Source organism: Anolis carolinensis, chromosome 2, assembly GCF_035594765.1.
Source record: "Anolis carolinensis isolate JA03-04 chromosome 2, rAnoCar3.1.pri, whole genome shotgun sequence".
Lineage (NCBI taxonomy): Eukaryota > Metazoa > Chordata > Lepidosauria > Squamata > Dactyloidae > Anolis > Anolis carolinensis.
In genome coordinates this window covers 250,688,506-250,710,312 of record NC_085842.1, presented here as the reverse complement: position 1 = coordinate 250,710,312, position 21,807 = coordinate 250,688,506, and the positions used below count along the sequence as shown (strand labels likewise).

The following is a 21,807-nucleotide window of genomic DNA, read 5'->3' as shown; positions in this document are numbered from 1 at the left end:
TATGTTGGGGAAAATGGAAGGAAAAAGGTAGAGAGGCCGACTAAGGGCAAGATAGATGGATGGTATCCTTGAAGTGACTGGCTTGACCTTGAAGGACCTGGGAGTGGCCACGGCCGACAAGGAGCTCTGATGTGGGCTGGTCCATGAGGTCACGAAGAGTCAGAAGTGACTGAACTTCTAATTTTGTCTGCTAAGCAACATAGCCAAGGTGTTTTTACTTTGGGGACATTAGTGCACTTATGAGGTTTCTGTGGGCTAAATGGATCACATTTTTAGTAATTTTAGTGATTTAGTTCCCTACATAATCCTGTCAAATAAAGAAATGTTAGCTTGGTTCTCAAAGAAGAGCAAGGGTGTATGTGAGTTTCAGCCATTGAAATGAAAATTGTTTTGAAGGTCGTTGTGGATTATGGGTGTATATGATGGTGATTTCAGCTGCTTTCTTATTGTCAAGCGTCTTTTAAAAAATACCTCACAACCTCTGAGGATGCCTGCCATAGATGTAGGCGAAACGTCAGGAGAGAATACTTCTGGAACATGGCTACACAGCCCGAAAGACATACAACAACCCAATGCCTGTACCTGTTTCTGTAATGGCTTTTGCGTGAATTCATATTGTTTTGAGAACCTTGGGTTACTGGGACAAGGGTGCAAAACTGTCCATCATGGTTGAGGAGTATAATATTAAAAACATGGACAAGTAAAGCAAGACAGTTGAAACAAATGCATCCAGAGTTTTTGCATTGACAGTTTTAAATCTGCCAAGAACCTGCACATTTTAGTGTACATCAGCAGAGGGCCATCTGTAGTTTTAATTAGATTTTTAGACATTTGCTTTGGGGCTTTTCTGAATTAAGATGTGGGCAAAGGGAAAACATACACACACACACTTGCTAAGCAGTAACTCCCATTCTGGCAGAAAATCAGCTGTAACTGCTGTCACATAACTCTTAGGGAAGAGGAGATAATTCTTCTTTCTTTTACTGTTTTAGTCTTCCTTATCTCATAAAAATTGAGGCAGTCACAATAAAGTGGATGTGGGACTGTTGTTTGCATGGTACCACGTTAGAGTACACAGAATAGGTTATGAATTGCCTCTGCACATTTCAGCTACACATTGCATAGTCATCCATGCATTTTGACCATTGAACCACATATGTTGCACTATGTTAGTATTCAGTATTGTGTGACACAACTCTAATTGTGGATATTTATAACATTCTGAAGCAATGTAGGAGCTTGACCCATGCAGGTCAAAGTTAGTCTTAGAGCACTGCTTCTTAAATTGTGGATCCCAACCCCAATTGGGGTCCCCTTAGATCAATGTTGGAACTATGAAAAATTTGGCAACAGTAAAAGGTTTCTGAATGTCATCCATTTACACAAATCTGTTAGCAACAACATAGAATGTTTGCAGTGGACTTTGTAGAAAATTATTCAGCTGTTCTCGACAAAAAGGAAAACCAAGTTTTTAGCAAGTCTTGCACATGCTGATTTATTATCAGTAAATGTGTGATTTTATGCCTAATTTATACACCCATATGCCTGGCATCATGTAAAAACATTTTCAGGCAAAAACGATTGTGAGTGGAAAAAAGATTAAGAAGCCCTCTCCCATGGGGGGAAGCCGGGGAGGGGGGGGGTTTACACTTCCCCCCATGGGATGAGGACTCCAATGAGCCAGGAGACGTGGAGCATGGTGTGAGAGGTTCCCCACACCCCCAATGGGCCTCGATGGGCACCTCCGGAATGATGAGGTCCTTAGAGCAGGTGTGGGAAAATTCAGGCCCTATCTTTGTAATCTAGCCCTCTAGGTTTTCACCTATGTATCAAATTTACCTCCAACCTAGGAGCAAGAAATATATATAGAGGGGCCAAGATGCAAAAGAGCCCTATGAGATGCAAGCAGCTACCCTTTCCCCACCTTTGTATTTGAGCAATGCAAGAAGAATTCCCAATGATGATCATGAATTCCAATGAATATTTTCCAATGAAATTTCCACTTAGTGAAATTTAGACTATTAAATAAATAAATGCCACCTTTTCCTAGTATTTGTCTATACAGATGTTTTGTAAACAATAGTATACTGAATTAAAATGAGCAAGTTAGAAAGTGCGATCTTTCACCAATATTTGCCCATCTTCTACTGGCACAAAACAAAAACAATGATGACATTTATTATGTGGAATTAAAGCTGTGTGCTTTTCAACTTTCACATGGTTGTCCCATCTACATTCCTTAGATGCATCAGTTTTGCTCTGTTGGCTTATGTCAACTGAGTTGTATGTAGAATGTGCTCCCAATTACTAATCTTTCATGGCTTCTTTCCCAGCAGCTTCTCCAAGAATATTTATAAGCTGCTGACCTCAAGTGGCTGTTTCTCTCTCTCTTCCCCTCTGGCATGCTTTTAATAATTTACCATTAGGAAGGCAAAGATTAACAGAGCTCTCTGTTGCAAGATTTTACAACATTATATCTAAATCTTAATTATCTGCTAAAAACAGAAGGTATCATCATGGTTTGAATATGCCTTCAAGCATGTTGTGTTGTGTGTATTGGTATGCTGTCTAATCAGTTCTAAAGGCATACACATAAGACAGTATTCTTCTAAATTTATTAATTTTTCAAAGGATACAGGATTGTTTTGGGGGTAAAATTGTTTGCTTTTCAGGGTATTGTTTACATTTTTATTATAGAAAGTGTTATGCTGATCTTTACTCAGGTCATCTTAATACTTTCCTCCTGAGGGAAAATGTCTGTATTCTGAAGTGTAAGAATGACCGAATGGCAGTTTTACAGATTCAATATGATCTTCTCCCTACACAGTGGGCCCTTGGTATCCGCTGGGTTTTAGTTCCAGGTCCTGACCCACTGGATACTAGATACTAAATCCATGGATGTTCAAGTCTTGTTATATATAAAATGGTGCCACGTATATAAAATGGAATAATTAAAGTTCGCTTTTAGGCATTTTGTTGGAACACTTTCAAGCCATGGATGGTTGACTCCAAAGATACAGACTTTGTGGATATGGAAGGCTGACTGTATCTCTATGCCTTACTAACAAGGGCCAGTAAGTGCATATTTATTTACAGTTTAGAACAGGGGTCCTCAAACTTTTAAAGTTGAGGGCCGGTTCATGGTCCCTCAGATTGTTGAGGGGCTGAATTATCATTTGGAAAAAAAAACAAAAACAAATTCCTATGCACACTGCACATGTCTTATTTGTAGTGCAAAAAAACACCCCAACAACAATCATTTATTTATTTATTTGCTACGTTTATACTCCACCCTCTCTCACCCCGAAGGGGACTCAGCGGCTTACAAGTTGTATGTACATATAATATATTATATTATTAGCATAGCACAATACTAGCATTGTATATTACTATATTGTACTATACCACTATACTATATTATTATTAGTAATATTACATTTAATATATAATATATAATTAATATTATTATATTATACAATATTATTACATTGTATTATTATTATTAGCTACCCTGAGTCCCATACTGGGTGAGAAGGGCAGGGTAGAAATACTGTAATAAATAAATAAATAAATATTTTATTGTATTACATTATAATATTATCAATATATGTATACACAATATATTATATTATTAACATAGCACAATATTAGTAAATGAATGAATAATACAATATTTAAAAATAAAAACAATTTTAACCAACATAAAGAACCTATCAGAATTTCAATGGGAAGTGTGGCCCTGCTTCTGCCCAATGAGATAGTCAAGTTAAGTAGGATTGCTGTTGCGTGCCTTCAAGCCATTTTAGACTTTGGGCAAGCCTAAGTCTAAAACTGAGGGCGAGGGCCAGGTAAATGACCTTGGAGGGCCGCATCCGGCCCCCGGGCCTTAGTTTGGGGACCCCTGGTTTAGAACATCTGAGATACTGGGTTATGGAGCTATAATCTCATTTTGTCTTGATATATTGGTTCACTTACCGTACTTTACAGAAGGGGTGAGCCACTTGATGATTTCCAGATGTTTCTGACTGCAGCTTTAGGATGCAGCTGGATAAACTAGATCTAGCCCCTAACATTTACTGGGGTTAGGGGCCCCACAAATGTGGGGAAATGAAAATCAAAAACCACAGTGTCTTCACCTGAGATAACACCTTTATAGGATCCTCTAGGTTCTCCAGTGTAATCAACATCTGATAAAAGCTGACTATAAAATCGTGGTGGGGGACCTACAGACAGATGCGTAGGAATCGCTAGGTGCCCCAGTACAATTATCTAGTAGAAGTCGACCATAGAGCCACACTGTAGGACCTAGTGATTCCTAATGAGAACATATTAATCAAATCTCTGAGTAATGAAATCTGGAAAATGAAACCTGTAAATGTGAATGCAAAAGCGAAAGAGAGAAATTGTAAACTCTTCTGTATTTTGGAAACTAACTATGGTTGGGCCTGGCTAATACTTGGATGAAAGACCATGAGAGACTTTAGACAGAATGAGAAAAGAATCCTGCTTGAAACTCTGGAAAACCATTGCCAGTGAGAGTTAATGATACCAAACTAGTTGAACCAAAATTCTGACTCAGTATAATATAGCTTCTGGTATTCCTGGCATTGCCCATTGGCCAGCTGGTGGAAAGTATGTTTGTTTACCAATGTCCCATTGAATAAATGTATCTTATTTACTTGAACAGGTGGCTTTAGGACATTCAATTTTGTGAGATACGAGTTCTAGAAGATAATCAAAATAGTGCTAATTGAAAACAGCCTTATCATTGCTCAAACAGCCATGCTTTAGGCCTACAGATGTCTTGGGAGATTACATTTTGCAAAATAAGAGCTTTATTTCTTTTCAAAATTATCAGCAGATCACAAAGGACTACTAAATTTCATGTAACTGGAGTGACCAGTCAAAACATCTCTGCACTTAGCTTTGGCAGACTTTCGGGAAAGTTATTAGATAACATCTACAATCAAACCTTCACATTTGCGAGTTTAACTTTTGTAGAGTTTATTAATATCTTATCTCTAGAAATTTTTAGGTTCTCCAGCATAACTCTATAATCTACACTGACGGATGTAGAGATTCCTAGAAAGAACATTTCTCTAGGCATTTATATGTCCTCCAATGCAATTCCATGGTCAACTTCCCCAAAGAGTTTTGCTGGAGGACCTTCAAACTCCTGGAAAGATGTTCTCTCAGATGAAAAATATAAAATTTTAATTCATTTTTAAAATGTTTATGGGGGTCTTCTGCTCTGTACCCCAGTGACTAGAATGTGTTTTCCTCTACTAACAGAAGATGTTTGTCAGTGATTCAAAACTGCCACAATTTTCTGAATTCGCCTTATCCTTGGGACCCCTATGTCTTCCTCCAGATTGCTAAATACCATCTGGAGTAAGTGAAAGTGGGTTATAGAAAGCTGAGGAGGAAAGGAGATTGATGGAAGCCTTTCATGGACAGAAGAAAACTACCTGGCATCTGTTTGCATATTTCTTCTTGATGGAAGCATAGAAAGCTTTTGCAGTAGTCATGTAAACTTGCTTTGATTTTTGCTTCTCTGTCTGAAAATAGCTACCATGTTTAGTTTATGTAATTTGGATTAAATGTTACAGATGGGGAAATATATAATCGGGTGCTTTCAAGGTCAATAAACTCTCCTTTTTACATGGGTGTAATTAATTTAAAGAGGATTTTGATGTTATGAATTCTGGCAAAGCCTAAAGATCTGTGTTTTCTAGCTGCTGAATGGTGTAATAGGATCAAGAGAGTACATGCATCAACTGATCTCAAAGAGTTGTAGTAGAGCCAGCTGCCCCTCCAGTATCACTTTCACAGCAAACCAAGGCTAGGAGTTAAGCTGAAGGGAAGCAATTGTTCCTCATAGTATTGACAACCACAGGAAGATGGGGGTTTGTCTCCATTTGGTGATATACCTCAAAGTTGGGAACAGTAATGATGTGTCCTTGGATAGTTGCTCACAGCGTCCTTCCGCATTGGCTATGCTGGCTAGGGCTTGATGGGATTTGCATTCTTGTGATGACTCATGGGCCTTGTAGTCCAGTTCCTAGTACTATTGTGGCAGACGAAGAGGAAAACATGGGATTTCCACCGGTTCAGCCAGAATCGGAGCCCCTGCACCTGGAGGATGTTTGCCCTCAAGAAGTCAGCCAAACAAGCCTTGGGCAGAATTCTCCCCCGTTTTCCCGAAAAGACAATTATAATAGAGATAGAGGAGCTAGGGAGGCTAATCGCCGGAGTCTCAGAATCGCAGCCAAACAATTAGCTGATTAGGTCTGCTTCCCTTGGGAAATTCTAAGGAGTCATGCATCTGGACGGAGCTGGGTTTCACTTCTCGTTCTCCAGGGAAAGGGTTCTTCTGGCGGGAAACGAGACCCTATTTAGGTGTTTTGCCGCAAAGGAAACCTTGCGGAGTCAACTCGTCAGCTTGAGGAGTGAGATCGTGTGTGGACTTAGTAATCCCAGTTCCTTGTTTCCCAGACCAAGTTCCAAGCCTGCCTTGTTTCACGTTGGGTCGCGGACCTCGCCACGGACCTTGTTCTTGCTCCTTGTTTGCCTCGTATCAAGTCTTGTTTAGCCAAGAATCTAGTTTGTTTTCCAGCCTTGTTGTCAAGCTTCAATGGACTAAAAGACCTTGTCATCTCCCCACACTATTGCTTGGCAAAGTGTGTGTTTCGGTTAATGGATTATAACTTTGGACTCTAATATCACATATTGGACATTATTTTCCTGGACTATATTTGACCTTTCCTGAAAGGTCTACTTCTGAACTATATTCTTCACTTGTTTTTATTGACTTTATATATTCCTTTAATAAAGATATTAGATAGAATCTGGCCTCTGCGCATGGTTATTGGTGTTCTGTAGCCTGGGTCTTGACAATTCTGGAGGACTGCATGATTTCCATTCAGGGATGAATTTTCAGAAGACAGTATATCTTGCATGGTTCTAACTGTGTTAAATGAAACCACGTATTGCTTGGATAATAGTGGAGTTGGTTGCTTGTGTATTTTGTTCATTTTCCCTGTGTAAAATCTCAACAGTTGAGTCATTTAATGAAATTGATTGCCAGTTAACTCAGGTCAGGACAGACAACATGTAATATTCCTTTATCTTCCAAGAACACATAATTTACTTTCAAGACAGGTATATTATTATAGCCCACAAACCAACAATAAAGCATAAAGGCAGAGTAAAAATATACATTAAAGTTACATATAATATATATGACACAGTTAATGTACAATAAAACTGGTTTGGATAGCATTTAGGTATAAAAACATTGAGCTGAAAAACTCTTATTGTCCAGGAGATAAGATGTCACTCATTGGGATGATCTACCAAACATGACATTTAAAAGGAAGAAATAACTAGTCTAGTTCTAGTTAAAGAAGTACATGAGTTAGCTGTAGGCCCTGTTACATTAGTCTAATGAAGCATGACCTCTTGTGATATATAATTTTTTGGATTTTGCTGGGGTTTGCTGGTCATTGTCTACTATCTGTCCCAGTCGTTTCCTTTTTGAGAGCTGTTTCGAGTGATCCTAAACATTTTTCAAAACCAGGCATGGTATGCTTGAGAGGATTCTATGATGTAAATGACAAATGTCAATTTTTAAAAGAGTTATATAGCCACATAGTCCAAAAGTTATAGTGCCATTTTCCTAGTGTACTGGCATGCTATAAACCCACAGAAGATATGTTTCTAGACTTTGCATGTGTGAAACTGAATAGTGCTGAAATTAGGGCTTCAGCCCCATGGGTATCATAATGTCATGCTGGAGGATCTAGAAAATACCTAAAGAGGTCCTGGTCCTGCAGACATGGCCGTCGTACTATAACTTTGAATATCAGTTTGCTGGGGACAAGGGGATGGAGCAACTGTTGCACTTTAGCACTGATAACACCTTTTCACCCAGCACCACACTGGAATCCAATAATCTATATATATAAAATGATAAAGTTGTTTGCGCAGTGACTATAACAACAAAACTAAACATCCCAGAAATACGAAATTTGGCAACACAATGCAAAAGGCTTGCCTCCAGGTTACAACAACACAACCACACCACAAAACCACAATCCAGACCCACAAAACTCACAACAACGCATCATGCGATAACAACACAACTAAACGCCCCAGAAATACAAAACTTGGCAACACAATGCAAAAGCCTTGCCTCCCAGTTGTAACAACACAACCACACCACAAAACCACACAGGACCCACAAAACTCACAACAACGCATCATGACTATAACAACACAACTAAACGCCCCAGAAATACGAAACTTGACAACACAACGCAAAAGCCTTGCCTCCCGGTTGTAACAACACAACCACACCACAAAACCACAATCCAGACCCATAAAACTCACAACAACGCATCATGACTATAACAACACAACTAAACGCCCCAGAAATATGAAACTTGGCACACAACTAAACGCCCCAGAAATACAAAACTTGGCAAAACAATGCAAAAGCCTTGCATCCCATTTGTAACAACACAACCACACCACAAAACCACAATCCGGACCCACAAAACTCACAACAATGCATCATGACTATAACAACACAACTAAACGTCCCAGAAATACGAAACTTGGCACACAACTAAACGCCCCAGAAATACAAAACTTGGTAAAACAATGCAAAAGCCTTGCCTCCCATTTGTAACAATACAACCACACCACAAAACCACAATCCGGACCCACAAAACTCACAACAATGCATCATAACTATAACAACACAACTAAACGCCCCAGAAATACAAAACTTGGCAAAACAATGCAAAAGCCTTGCCTCCCAGTTGTAACAACACAACCACACCACAAAACCACACTGGACCCACAAAACTCACAACAACGCATCATGACTATAACAACACAACTAAACGCCCCAGAAATACGAAACTTGGCAACACAACACAAAAGCATTCCCTCCCAATTGTAACAACACAACCACACCACAAAACCACAATCCGGACCCACAAAACTCACAACAGTGCATCGTGACTATAACAACACAACTAAACGCCCCAGAAATACAAAACTTGGCACACAACTAAACGCCCCAGAAATACAAAACTTGGCAACACAACACAAAAGCCTTGCCTCTCAGTTGTAACAACACAACCACACCACAAAACCACAATCCGGACCGACAAAACTCACAACAACGCATTGTGACTATAACAAATACAAAATTTGACAACACAACTCATCCACCTCCCCAATCCCTACATTCACACTTGGCCTCCAAAAAAAAATTACAATAATAACAATGACAACAACAACAACAATAAGAATCAACACCATCACAGGCAAGAAACAACCAGGCACTGAGGCTGAGAGGCTAGTCAGTGCTACACTGGGCCTCCAAAAAACAATACAGTAGCATCTAACTTATCCAACCTTCATGACCACTACAACAACAATAATAATAAACACCTACACAGGCAAAACAAAAAAAAGACTATTGTACCACAATAAAAATATAAACCGCACTCAGCAGAATCAGACATTACAACTAACAACAAACAAAAGACAACAGGGATCTCAAGCAATTATCAATCAACACAAAAATTGAAGAAGGTAACAGACTTCAAATACTACTACTAATGTGAGTATAAAGAAGGTGGAGCTCACAGCATAAATACAACCTAATGTAGACTGACCAGCACCACCAGACTAAGCCACAGCAACGCGTGGCCGGGCACAGCTAGTTATATCTAAAATGTTTATTGAAGAAAGCAAGGGGAAAGGGGCAATTACAAAAAGGGTCAGCAGAATAGGGAATACAAAATAGCCATAATCCAAAAATGCCAAAGTACATAAAATCAAGAGAACCAAAATCCACAGCAGTACTTCAAACATAAATCCATAAACCAGAAAGCAAGAACTTTTCCAAGGTAAACCCTTCCAGGAAACAAAGACCAGGTAATTTAAGAATATTTGAATCACGAACCTGAGAGCAAAGACAGGAGAGCCATCCCTATGGCAACGTTGTCTCCTCTGAAAGGCATGAAGCCAGCACTCCTTAATTTAAACCCGACCAAGTAACCATGAGATCATGTCGAACACACCTGGGCATCAAGGTCTTCTCAGAGCATCTAATTAGTCTATTTTTCTCTTCCACGTTCTCAAACCTAATCTATCTTATTATGAAAACTCCTCATCAACCTAAGGCTGTTTCCCAAAGGACCTGGGACTTTCACTTTCCCCTATGGAATCCAAAACATCGGCTTCATGGCTGCAATTCTCTCCTAACACTGACAGATTCTTCACTTTGAAACCCATCAATTTTCTTGTCCTCTGACATGTCAGAGAAGTCAGAAAAATCCTCAGTTGCTTGCTGAGCTACAACAGCAGCCTTTATTGTGCCACAAGACTTTCTGCTTCTGTCGAGTTTATGTTCTACAGACATCCCTACCCTTTTGCTGTATCACTATGTTGTGAGTTTAGATACATGGTAATGGATGGCGTGGACTACAGAATCAATGTAGTGTAGTAACTTTGATGCTCAGATTAGGCACTCAGTGAGAACTGGATTCAAATCCAGGTTTGTGGTGTTTGAAACTCACTAGGGGACCTTGGGGAAGTCACACTCCCTTAGCTTCAGAGGAAGGCAATAACAAATACTACTCTGTGCAGATCTTGCTGAGAGAACCTCTTGATATATTTGTTTTAGGGCTGACTTAAGTTGGAAATGATGTGAAGGTACACAATAGCAACACAATGGATGCTGCACCCTGAAGTAACTTGAAGGGTTTCACTCACACCGACTCTGCCAGTTTTTACTTCCAGTTTTTTTACAAGCTGACTGGAAGCCTATATCAGTTTCTTTAGCAATTCTGCCTGCATTTTTCTCATTTGAAAAACCAGACATTTCCTTCATCCTCCTAATTCATTCTTCTCCAGTTCTGCTTCAAATAGTCATGCCTGGAAAATGCACTCTCAAATTTTAATGTAGGAAACCCAGAGCAATGTTAAAACATTTTTATCGAATTTTCTTTCATTTTGTAGGCATATGTATAATTTAGTTTCTTTTTCCAAATTAGTTACCATTCATCTAGTAGGATAGTTCTTCCGATATCCCTTGCCCATTTTATCAATGGCACTTGACTCCAAAAAAGATAATGAAATTCAATAAAGGTCAGAAGATTGATTGTTGGAAATGTGGAAAAAGTGAAGGATCATACTTGCATATGTGGTGGTCCTGTGGGAAGGTAAAACCTTACTGGAGAGAGATCCACGATAAATGTAAAAAAATTAAATAAAAAACAAAAATACCACTATTGCCAGAATATTTCCTTTGGGTATGACCAACACTCAATGGGGGGAAAATGAAGATAAAACATTTCTGTATTTAACAATAGCTGCTAGATTAGTACTTGCTAGACTATGGAAACAGAAAATAACACCAAGACAAGAAGAATTGATAAAGGAAGTATGAGATATAATGAATATGAACCACTTATTCATTATTCATGAATATGCCTGCCATAGATGTGGGTGAAACGTCAGGAGAGAATACTTTTAGAACATGGCCATACAGCCCGGAAAACATACAACAACCCCAAATGATTCATGCCTTGTAGTAGTCATACACATCCATGCATATATCGAGAAGACTTTTCAAGAAAGGTGGTATGTAAATATTTTCCTGATTAATAATGAATAAAATATTGGTGTTGGTTGAAGTAACGGAATAAAGAAAGAAAACATAGATATATTTCTTTCTATAGAATTTTGCTCAATTATTATTTGCAAGTCATTATTATTATACTGTTGAGGATTTTATTGTAATAAATAAATTGGAAGGTTACATTGGGACGTTGTGACCATTTACTTTTCCCAATTAAGATAGACTAATTGAATTAATCACTGAATGATAAATCCCTTTCATTCAATGAGACTACTCTATACAGGACTATACACATTTGGGTCTGTGGATTGGGTCCATAGTTTTCTTCTTGTATAAATCGGGGGAGCCATTTCCATTATTTTTTTCTTCTTTGGCGCACATCTCCCTCACTAAGTTGAATGATTCTCAAACCCTTAGGTACAGATTTTCAAGTGGCCTAAGGGAATAAGAGGGAGAGGGGAAAATCAATGCAGATTATGTTCTTTCTTTTCAGCCGGGTGGAAAAAGATCAAAAGCCTTCCCCTGATGGCAGGAGCCCATCTGTCTGCTGGAGGCTTGTGCTGGATCCATATCAGGACGATTTCAGAATGCATTTCCAAGTTAATGGGTTATGTTTAAAACTCTATAACTCTGTCTCAGTCCTGGAAACAAAATGTTTCTCTTTTGGTTTTTTTTCTGGATGTAAATTTATAGGAGGATGAGAGATTAGGTTCAAGGGAAAAAAAACAGTTTTATGTACTGTCTCATGAGGAATGATGCAATAGAGCAAATGCACTCTTCATGGTCTTTCAAAGCTTCATTGTGAGGAATGACTCTTTATAACAAATGCACTCTTTTTTCCTTTGAAGCTCATGGCATTTATTGTCTGGGTGGGGCTGTGATGAATAGAACAGAATATAATCCAGAGTCAAACATTGCTTTTTGGTTTTAGTATTGGTTTACCTTGCTAGTTGGCTATATTTACATGTGATTTCACTTTATTTTTCCTCTACAAGCATCTCTGACAGTGTTGTAGTTCATTATACTGCAATAAGGTGATGGCCCATTGCTGACAAAAAATGGCAACGTTCCTTATCCTTGTGCTGAGACTCAGTACTAGTTCAAAAGCATATTATAATTTACTAGCTGTACCCGGCCACGTGTTGCTGTGGCATTGTCTGGTGGTGTTGGTGAGAAATTGTTGAGTTAGTGGTGGTATTGAATGTCCGTTGTATGGTTGTCTTTATGTTTAGTATGTATTTGGTTGTTTGTGTAATGTGAAAGTGGTGAGAGTAGAGGGGGTCTTTGTCGCTGTGTAGTATTGTATAGTATGCATACGTTGTCCAAGTGTTGTGAATGGTTAGATTGTGTCTTGGTGCATAGTAGAAAGGGTTGGGGTGGATGGCCATTAGGGGTGTCTCCAAATTATTGGATGGTATAGTTCTATGATGATGATAATGATTATTATTGTTGCTGTTATCATCATGATTATTATCTTTATTATTATCATTATTATTATATATTGGGTGGATGGCCATCTGTCAGGAGTGTTTGGATTGTGTGGTCTTGCATGGTAGAAGGAGGTTGTACTGGATGATTCTTAGGGGTGTCTGCAAACATTAGGATTCCATGATATTGTTATTAGTATTATTATTATCAAGAGGCTGTATGGCCATCTGTTGGGAATGTTTGGATTGTGTTCTCCATGGCAGGAAGGGGTTGGACTGGATGGGCTTTAGGGGTCTCTCCTATCTCTGTGACTGTAGGATTTTCTTATAATTTTTATGGTGGAGATTGTGGAGATAATGGATGGCCATCTGTCAGGAGTGTTTGCATTGTGTGGTCTTGCATGGTAGAAGGAGGTTGTACTGGATGATTCTTAGGGGTGTCTGCAAACATTAGGATTCCATGATATTGTTATTAGTATTATTATTATCAAGAGGCTGTATGGCCATCTGTTAGGAATGTTTGAATTGTGTTCTCCATGGCAGGAAGGGGTTGGACTGGATGGCCTTTAGGGGTCTCTCCTATCTCTGTGACTGTAGGATTCTATTATTATTTTTATTGTGGAGATTGTGGAGATATTGGCTGGCCACGGATGATGGGCGGGCGCTAGGACCCAGGGGACAGCTTTTTCCCATTGCCTACCTTCTCTCTTGTCGGCGGCCATGAGACTTTTCTTTCCCTCCCTCCTGGCATGGCTCCCGATGGTGCGTTGTGGGTTCTGTCCATGTGGAGGTGCGTGAAGTGATTTTGTGTTGTTTCAACCTTAAGGCGTGGATGATGGATTCTGTTATCAAATTTCGAGGTTGGGGGGCCTTTACTTTTGTTGTTTTGCTCGGTGCCGCGATTCCATCAGCCTTTTATATATATAGATGGTATATTAATGGTATATTACTCCTGCTCTGTAGCATTCTCTAAGACAGTGGTTCCCAACCTGTGGTCTGTGGACTACCAATGGTCCACAAGAAAATATGGTCCACAGCCTCACCATTACTACACTGTTGTCTCAAAACCATGCGGCAATGTAAGCAACTGATCTCACAAAACCCTCTTATAGTGTCAAGGCAATGGGGATGCCAAAAGGGAAGAGGCTGACTGCCCACGAAAGATTACTACTATCACATCAGCTCTAGATGCTTAAATATGGTTTTCTGTGGGCGAGCAGATGGCGACTAATGGATGGCATATGTTCTGTATCACAAACTAGAACTGATGTGGTCTATCCAATGCAATTTTGTGAATCAGCACCCCAAATAACCGAATCTAAAGTTGACCAAAAACTGATTCGCAACCCTTTTGGTACTAATGTTGGAGAGTGGTCCCTGGTCAAAGTGGTCCCTGGTCAAGTCATCACTGGTTAAAAAAAGGTTGGGAACCACTGGTCTAAGAGCTGTTCAAAATGTATTAGCAACTAGTGTTAAGAACAATGGTTCCTAGACTTGGGACCCAATAGTGTATTTTATATAACGAACCATCATGTTACCATTAAATAGCATTTCAATAGGACAGGAGCCACACAATAATGTTAAAATTATTCCTAAAAAGGTTATTCCTTTGGTATTTGCACAATGTAGCCAAGTGCAAATGGTTTTGCAAGTTTTTGCAACATTTAAAGTATTTATTTATTTGATTCCTTTGTCCTTTCTTCTAACATGAAGGCCAAAGTAGCTTACAACACAGATTATAGGTACCGCTGAAAACCTGCTGGTAAATAGTTTTGACAACAATTAAAACACTACAACTCAACATGTATATTGGAACATGTATTGGAAAATAACAATACAGCGTACACATCCAATTAGAAGACTATTTCTATCAATTAGTTATTTACTAAATGCCTATTTAAATATAAAGGTCTTCATCTGCTGGCAGAAGAAGGGTTGTGGGGGCTGAACCTGGCCTCCCATGGAAAGAAATTCGGCAGTCTGAGAGCAACTATCAAGAAAGAACTTTAATATGCATCTGTCACTGTGAGGGGATTCATTTGAAGCTTGCCCACAAGTAATTTAAGGCTCAGCCATGTTCAGATAGACAGATACATTCTTTCAAATAGTCTGGAATCAAGCTGTATAACTGGAATAGTTTAAATGATACCTAGCCTTCAAAAAGGGCTTTACTGAGGCACAGTCATCATGGGAACTAAAGTTTCCTCACTGTCTCTAAAATTGCAGCAATTATTACAGTAGACATATGCTTTGAACGTATCATGAGAAGGTATGTCTCACTAGAAAAGACAATAATGCTTAGTAAGGCAGTAAGAAAAGAGGAAGGCCTCATTATAGGTGGGTAGACATAGATATCATCAAGGATGCTAAAGCTGTTGATGACAGAGTGATTTGGTAGTCCCTCATTCATAGGGTCTCAGTTTAGTCATCTTCATTTCTAGAGAGAGTCCATGTGTGAATTGCTCTATGACCCATTTATTTGTCTTTTCAGCAATCCACATAATCTGTAGAACTTTCTGCCAGTACCACATTTCAAATGAGTTTATTTTTTTCCTATCAGCTTCCTTCACTGTCCAGCTTTCACAACTAGATATAAAACATTGAAATGTGATATCTCAGATCTTAATTGCCTACTCTGCACTGATCTGATACTATGATACTGATGATGTATTGATAGTTATGATATCTGGGTGACATTTGTTTTGACAATTATATGTGGGAACATTAGATTGGGGTTAGAACAGCCTTTCATACCAATAAGATATAGCCACTCAATTTGTGGGGTTTTGAGAGATTGTGACATGGGAAGGTCACTCTACATCTGCAATGGCTGAGGCCTACTGGAATGGTGACCACATGACCGTTGGCATATGGGATCATGGTAGACCTAATTCTCTTCAGATTATTGTAGTTGCTTATACCAACTCTTTTCCACAGTTACAAAAATGATCATTTCTATAATGTTCAATCCAACTGCATATTCCTTGACTCTTTTTTCAGTCTGCAAACACCTGTCATGGATCTGGAGATAGTTCCAGCTTTCCTGAAGTATGTTTTGACCCATGTTGAAAATCTGTGCAACCTATTTGGCTAAAGATCATGGCAGAATATCTCAAGCATAACATGGACCACGAACGTCCTCTAAGCTTCTTATAAATAGTCCTGGGACAATAACATTTCATTGTCTGTATTATAGTACCATTAAATTTACTGAGCAGCATGGGATGTTTGGGCTCTGAGGAAGCTGTAAAAACAGTATGTGTAGAATGTCAGATAAGAATTTTTTTAAAATTTACAAAATACTTTTATTTAAAGGCAATGTTAATGACTAGGTAATCTTAGACTCCAAATAGCACAATTAAATTGTTTTTCTGAGATTATTCTCTTGGGGTAGCGTTTGACTCAATGAGATTATTTGGTAATGTAATTAACCTACCTGCCTCTCCTTCCAAGTGTCAAATTGTGTCTCACAGGAAATTTCTTGAAAACAGATTTGAAAGACTATCTATTGGCTATATTGAGACCTGAAATGTACTGTGCATTAATAATAATAATAATAATAATAATAATAATAATAATAATAATAATACGTAATATAACAATAACACTTTATTTATTTTCCACTCTATCTCCTCAAGGGGACTCAGAGCGGATTACAACATACACATAAACATTCAATGCCTTTAATACAGTGGAATAATAATAACATACAAATACACAGAACAAAGGTAAAGGCTTCCCCTTTCATCTCTGGCTTTCTAGAGGTAGTGCTCAATTCTGGCCATGGGAAGGTGCTCTTGTTCCATTTCCAAGCCAAGGAGCCTATTGTCTGTAGACACCTCCTAGTTGTGTTGCCGGCATGGCTGCATGGGCGCCTTTATTACCTTCCCACTGAAGCAGTACCTACTGATCTACTCACATTTGCATGTTTTTGAACTGCTAGGTTGGCAGGAGCTAGGGCTAACAGGTCAGCAGATTCAACAGTTCAATGATTAACCCATTGCACCACCGCATCCCCTTCTAATACTTTTAATGACAGTATTAAATCTCTGAAAATATATTGTATATTAATCTTACAGATGTTTGCTCTGAAATAGGCCTCATTGATTTTAATAGATTTTATTAAAACGCTCAAGGGATTTCTTAACTAGAACTTATCAAGAATTGTCCACATTCTGCATGGGCATGATTTTTCAGTGTAAAGGTCATCATTATCATCATCATCTGCGTTGTGACTAATAACACTAGCTTAGCAGGACTGTTCTTGGTGTGATAGAACAGCCAAGTGTGGAAGTTTTCATAACAATGTGTCTCAGGGCAATTCATAGTTCTGTTCTACTGGTAGCAGTCCTTATTGAGTAATTGGGATGGTGCTTGTGGCAGGCAACAAACTGCAAAACTGATGTAAGCTTACAAATACAAAACTGAGCATAAAGAGGTATCTTGCAACTATTTAGTTGCACTTTTGCTTAACTACTTATTGGTTCCCGTGCTTGCTTTTCACAATGAGCCACTTAATTGTTGTATTTAATTCTCAAAATGATTGCTACAAGAATCTAGTGCCTTAATAACAGCATCCTTGAATGGATTGCTGTGAGTTTTCCGGGCTGTATGGCCATGTTCCAGAAGCATTCGCTCCTGATATTTTGTCCACATCTATGACAGGCATCCTCAGAGGTTGTGACGTCTGTTGGAGACTAGGCAAATAGGATTTATATCTATGGAATATCCAGGGTGGGAGAAACGACTCTTGTCTTTTTGAGGCAGGTGTGGATGTTGCAATTGGCCACCTTGATTAGCATAGAATATCCTTGCAGCTTCAAAGCCTGTCTGCTTCCTGTCTGGCGGAATCCTTTGTTGGGAGGTTTTAGCTGGCCCTGATAGTTTCCTGTCTGGATTTTCCTGTTTTTTGAGTGTTGCATCCTAGATTTTTCCTCACAAACAAGTTTCATGTTGTACTTAGTTTAGGGGAAAAAGTTGGTATTGTCTTGAGATAATTGATTGCTTTACTCAGGCTTTGATCACATACTAATTAACTCAAGTACTCTGTGTGTGGAGCTCAGAAAGACTGATAATCCAATAATTTGAACGGATTAGAGAGTAAATCCTTCAAAGCTATGGATTTACTGCTGTTTTTGCCTTTGTGTTTGAAAATGCAATTTTCAGGTGTTGTCATTAAACATGTTCAGTTAAACATTTGTTAACTATTAAATGCCTAAGCTAGTTAGTTGATTTAGTTATTGGACACATTGCTAAAGTTTGATGATGTTGAAGTACATTTATTTTCTGCCCTATCTGAGGCTGTGGCACATTCAATCCTCTTCCATCTCCACCATCAGGTTTCCTTAAATTGCTGCCAGGAATGGGATATTTGACCAGACATTAAATTTGGGCATGCTGATATCAGGGACATTCATGCTTCTGGCTTATCTTGTCCCTTTTGTAATACCTGATAGAATGTACCCATCTTCTGACATCATGATATATATATTTCTAACTGAAGATTTTTTATGAACCAACAAAATGAGTATATAGTAGGTAAAGATAAATATTTTCCCCTGACGTTACATCTAGTCGTGCCCGACTCTGGGAGTTGGTACTCATCTCCATTTCTAAGTCGAAGAGCCAGCGTTGTCCGTAGACATTTCCAGGGTCATGTGGGCGGCATGACTGCATGGAGCGCTGTTACTTTCCCGATGGAGTGGTACTTATTGATCTACTCACGTCTGCATGTTTTCGATCTGCTAGGTTGGCAGAAGCTGGGGCTAACAATGGGAGCTTACCACGCTCTCCGGATTTGAACTGCCAACCTTTTGGCCATCAAGTTCAGCAGCTCAGCGGTTTAACCCACTGGGCCACCAGGGGCTTGAGTGTATAGTAGGCATTCTTAATTTTTTTAATTGCATACTATTGTAAACAGAATGTGCTTGAAATGAATATACTTATATAGGTTTACTATATATCCTGCTTTCTTTTTCTTTTTCAGAAAGAGACCAAAGGTCAGTTTCTCATAGATCATGTTTGCAATCACTACAGTTTGTTGGAAAAAGACTACTTTGGTATTCGTTATGTGGACCCAGAAAAGCAGCGGGTATGTATAATTTACATATAATTTATTTTTAACTTTTGTCAAGGCCTGTGAAAGTGATCTCTTTAGCCATTAAGCAAAACCAAGACATTATTTAGAGAAGCAGTTACTACTATGCAAAGTGGAAGAGTTCCCTTGAGTGGGATGGTTGGGACTCTGCCATTCTCTGAACTGGGATACACAATACTGTTGCCATGGGGATCTGCATCCCTGTGGTGATTGTAATGTGTGATGCAGCTGTATCTCTCCTCTGCTGTTTTCCCAATATTTCTATAGTAAGGCCATGGTAGCAGCAGATGTAGAAAATCAATTTCCAGATCAACAAGCAGTGGTGTGCCCCTGGCCTTTTCAAATGTAGATATATAGAGTAAGGACGATATCACAATAGCATTTTAAAATGGGTGCTCAAGTTCTCCTATTGTGTGGTTGCCTCCTGCAGAATTCTGGAAAATGTAGTTGAGTGTGGGGTCTTTGGAATTCCAGACCAGAGAGGTTCTCGACTTCCCTAAACTTAATTTCCCAGAATTCTGCAGGCAGCAGCCACACAATAGGAGAACAGGAGTGTAAAAAGACTTCCTTGGAGTTTAAATCTGAGGTTATCCTAGTGCAGTTTTTAATATGGGGGGCCAAAGCAATATCTAGAATGGGTTGCAGTGAGATTTTCGGGCTGTATGGCCATATTCCAGTAGCATTCTCTTCTGATGTTTTGCCTGCATCTGTGGCAAGCATCCTCAGAAGTCTGTTTGTTCAGATCTCTATACAAACCTCTTAGGATGCTTGCCTGTCCTAACACAGTTCTATCACATTTCAGGCACAGAGCCTGCTGGATGTCATCATACGACATAGATCTACTTCCAGTACGGCTCCATGCCTGAAGTGAAGTCGAACTGTCATAAGCGGTAGCACTGGCAACACAAGAGGCTTCCTGTGTTGCATACAGAAGAATGGAGGGAAGCTGGGCGGTGACTCTTCCTCTCGTGGGATGAGTTTAGGGGTAATGCGGGTAATGTGGGCTGTGGGGTGATGGATTCCCCATGGTCCATGTTGGATTTGCCATGATGCATGGCGAATCCCATCACTATTGCCCATCATACTGACCTCAATGTGATGAGGTCCTTAGACTGAAACATCTTTACCATGTTTTGTATGAAGGGTATGTTGAGAATTATCTAGAGTCCTGATCAGTGCTTAGCAGAAGCAAAGACTTACTTGGACATATTCTGTCATTACCTTGATTTCAGGGGCGGCTGAAGCTATAAACCGGGTAAGCAACGGTGGATGGTGCAAAATCCGCTAGGGGCGCCATTGAGGCGCTGGAGCCTGGAGCACCCAGGGAGGGTTGCGAGGGCACCTCCCCGCATCCCGGTTAAGCGCTGAGGCCTGGCCCTCGGCTCTTGGCTTAGAACGCTCAGCCTCAGCCTGGAAGGGAAGGGGGATGAGCTGCCTGAAAGATGAGCAGCCGCTGGTTGTCCATCATTCAGGTGGCTCCGCCCCTTCCCTTCCCAGCTGAGTGCTCTGAGCCAAGCGGTGACAGCCAGGCCTTGGCGCTGAACCAGGATGAGAGGGGAATGTGCAGCTGGTTTGTAAGATAATTCTTTTATCTTTTCTATTCACCTCTACCTTTTACCTTTTATTTTTCAGTGATTGGTTTTGGGGGGGGGGGGCATGCCAAAATACTGTTTGCTTACACTTGAAAATTACCTAGGGCCGGCCCTGCTTGATTTACTTTAGTTCTGTGATTGCATTCTGTCTTATTTGATTGACCCATATGTAATGTAACTTGGCTTACTGGGACCTGCCTTGTTGTAACCTAACCGACTTCATCCCAATTTCCTTTCCTGGATCTGGTTTACTTCAATCCAGCTCACTTCATGCAGCTCAGCTCTTTGCTTGATGGCTCTAAACCATGATGAGACAAAATAGAAGTGACAGCCGATGAACTTGCAAGTGTAATGGAAAAAGAATTGATCACAAATAAATTGCATAATCAGTAGGGTTAGCAATGCTGGTGGAAAATGCCTGTTGACAGTCTTCAAATTGTAATCAATGGAAAACCTGAAAAGCTTTCAAAGCTCTTTTCAGACTCAAACTTTATGAGCTCTTCTAGGCAAGGATATATACCCCTACTGCAATATAGACTGTTTTGGTTTCACTTTGCAACCCTAAATATATTTGGTATTGACCTTGATAAATAATGTTTAAACAAAGAATGACGACTGATGAAGAAAAATGTAGCTTTTAGGTAGGATTAAGAATAGTGTCCATATTCCATAGTATCCATGATTTAGGAATTAAGGATAGGGTCCATGCCTTGCAAGTACAAGTCACACTACAAATGCATCATAAATGGTAAAATTCTAATTGAAAAATTATTATTATTAAGGTTCTTAATTCTATGAGATTATTAATTATTTACCTTGTAATATTTTTTAAAGTAACTTTCAAAAATCGTTGTATGGTTTCTTTCTGTTTGTCTATGCATCCAGAATCATAACAAATCCTGATAGCTATTATTTGGTACCACTTTTGCCTAATTTTTGTCCAGTACTGTATCATATTGATTTGGCACTTGATTATGCAGAAATGATGTTAAATTTCCCATTACATGTCAGAACATTACATGATTATAG

General features: G+C 39.3%; 1 protein-coding gene across 2 annotated transcripts in view; it reads left to right on the top strand.

Moving 5' to 3' along the window:
• The window catches only part of frmd3 (FERM domain containing 3), a 143,202-nt gene that overhangs the window by 49,837 nt on the left and 71,558 nt on the right, over nucleotides 1-21,807 (top strand). For both annotated transcript variants that reach the window (XM_062972020.1, XM_008103259.3), the window contains exon 2: nucleotides 19,076-19,180. In XM_062972020.1, the coding sequence (XP_062828090.1) occupies nucleotides 19,076-19,180 (105 nt within the window). The remainder of the gene's footprint in view (nucleotides 1-19,075; nucleotides 19,181-21,807) is intronic.